The sequence below is a fragment of the Plasmodium reichenowi genome, chromosome 6 (genome assembly GCF_001601855.1).
Source record: "Plasmodium reichenowi strain SY57 chromosome 6, whole genome shotgun sequence".
Lineage (NCBI taxonomy): Eukaryota > Apicomplexa > Aconoidasida > Haemosporida > Plasmodiidae > Plasmodium > Plasmodium reichenowi.
Genome location: NC_033651.1, coordinates 216,147 through 218,730, shown reverse-complemented (window position 1 = coordinate 218,730; position 2,584 = coordinate 216,147). Strand labels below are relative to the sequence as shown.

Sequence of the window (2,584 nt, the reverse complement as noted above, 5' to 3'; positions counted from 1 at the left end):
TATATGTTTGTTTGTTTATTTATTTATTTATATTTATAACCACCCTTACATTCATATACACATTTACGTGTGTGAAATACTAAAAGGCTTGGTACATTATAACATTATTGTATTTTTTTTTTAGTTTTAAATTTTAGCTAATTTGTAACATTTTTATAATGCATTTTATTTGCAAGTTGTTTTTATTTTTTTCCTTTGTGTATATTTCAAATATAAATTGTGTGGAAGAAGTAGTAAATAATAAGAGCAAGCGATTAATTGATATATATCATGCTGCCGTTAAAGAATTGATACAAAATGAGGAATTAATAGATTTAATAGATAAGCATAATGTAGATTATTCTGTAATAGAATCTTTAGAAAACATACCAAATCTTTCAGATATAGATATAAAAGATGATGTTGATGATGTATTAAGTGAAATAATAAAAAAGAAGGAAGTGAAAATAGGTGCTTTAAAAAATAAGAATTGGGGTATTATAGGAAATTATGAAAAAAATCCTCCTGTTGGTTTTTGGCCTGATGTTATGTATATTATATGGGAAACTATATCAAAACATATTTTTAATGATGAGGATGCTATAAATGTAACATATAATTATTATGATAATGTTTTTGTAGCATTAAATGATAAAGATATTCATATGACAGATAATTATTTTCTATCGAATTCACGTCTTGTCGATCAATCTGGAAATAATCTACCTAAACTAATAAGTGGTCTACCAATTATAAAACATTCAAACAAAATTATGATTCTAAAAGAATATAATATTAATAACTTAGAGGATCTTAAATCATATATTTCTAAAAATGAAGGTCTGAAAATTGCTTGCCTAACCGAAGCTAATTGTAATGCTTTAAAAAATATTTTCTTAGATAAAGTTACTTATGATTATAAATCCTTTTCTTCTTATATCGATTTGTCTAAGAGTGTGTTATCAAAAAGTCATATTATTGGAGTCATATCGGGTATCCCATTTCATTTTAATGAGCAGAAAATAAATGTTTTTGATTCCTTTCTAAAAACGGGACACTCTGCATACTTCAAGTAACAAAAAGGAAAAATTAAAAAAAAAAAAAAAAAATAAAATATTGTGCATATGTATATAAATAAAATATATATATATATATATATATATATATATATAATTAACAAATTGATTATTATTTGTTTCTATTTTTTTTTTTTTTTTCATAAATGTCTACCTCCATGAGTAGTTCATCATCCACAGGTAAATAAAAAGGCTGAAAAAAAAAAAAAAAAAAATGGACACATTATTATATATTCATATGAATTTATTATATCATACATATGTATGTCTAAAAAAATATTTATGTATAATATATATATATGTACATTTATAATATGTTCCTTTTTCTAGATATAATTTTAAATCCTTTGACTTTTTTGTGTTTTATCTTTTTAATGATATACTATATAATATGAACTGGAAATATTGATGAAGATGTAATGGTAACTTACTTTTTTTTTTTTTTTTTTTAAAACATTTACAATTAATCCATTAATCAAATATATATATATGTATATATGTATATATTTATTTATTTATTTTATGAGTACACAATTTTTGAAATTAAAAAAATCAATCGATATTTAATATGACATCCTGACTATTTTTATAAGGTTGCTTGTTTATGTCACAATTTATATATATATATAATTTTTGTAATAATATTTGTAATTTATATATTATATACATATTTATCCATACATATGATTTAATATATATATGTATGTATGTATGTATGTATTTATTTATTTATTTTTTTTTTTTTTGAATTATTTAACATTTGTCATTAGTTATTCATATAATAGTTTTATTTTATGTAAATTAATATAATTACATATTTTAAGGGGCTTTTAAAATATAAAAAAAAAAAAAAAATACGTGAAAAAAAAACCACATAGTTTTAAAAATATATATATATATATATATATATATATAATACTTTCCTATAGAAATATTATATTGTACGAATAGTTATTAACAACATAAAATATAATTCAAAAGAGTAAAAAAAAAAATAAAAAATAAATAAATGTACATATATAAAATACTATATATATTTTTCCCTTTTTTACTTTTACATAGTTATATTTTCTCATCACTGAAAAGAATTTATTAAAAAGGATATGAATACATATTACACTCTTATTATAATAAAAATCAAAATATAATATAAAATGAAAAGAAATAAAAAAAAAAAAAAATAACAGATAATTTTATGTATATATTATATATAATGTTCCTTAAATGTTTTTATTTAAAAAGTCGAATCCAAGTGCCTTCAAGAAAAAAGAAAAAAGAAAAAAGAAAAAAAAAAAAAAATATAACACAAAATAATTTAAATAGTTTTTTTTTTTTTAATTTTGTTTTATATTTATATTTTTATTTTTACTTTTATTCCCAATTTTGCAACGAGACAATTTGGACATATGGTTGATGTGAATTCTTTTTGTGCTACGGATTGACAATATGGACAAATAACAACTTCATCCTTTGGTTTTATTCTGGTTAAGCTAACACAACATATTTTCATATTATCTAAAAAAAAAAAA

The 2,584-nt window shown here is 19.5% G+C and overlaps 2 protein-coding genes across 2 annotated transcripts in view; one reads left to right on the top strand and one right to left on the bottom strand.

Moving 5' to 3' along the window:
* Nucleotides 1-158: 158 nt before the first annotated feature.
* Nucleotides 159-1,055, top strand: PRSY57_0605400 (putative protein, unknown function; the record flags this gene model as incomplete). Its single annotated transcript, XM_012906430.2, has 1 exon — nucleotides 159-1,055. The coding sequence occupies one exon, from the start codon at nucleotides 159-161 to the stop codon at nucleotides 1,053-1,055; it is 897 nt and encodes a 298-aa protein (XP_012761884.1).
* A 1,220-nt stretch (nucleotides 1,056-2,275) lies between these two features.
* Nucleotides 2,276-2,584, bottom strand: part of PRSY57_0605300 (coatomer alpha subunit, putative) — a gene marked incomplete at both ends in the record, with an annotated part of 4,667 nt that continues 4,358 nt past the window's right edge. The window contains 2 exons of the mRNA XM_020114592.1: nucleotides 2,276-2,311; nucleotides 2,425-2,570. Coding sequence (XP_019970663.1) covers nucleotides 2,276-2,311; nucleotides 2,425-2,570 — 182 coding nt within the window. Of the gene's footprint in view, nucleotides 2,312-2,424 lie in introns of the transcript that reaches the window.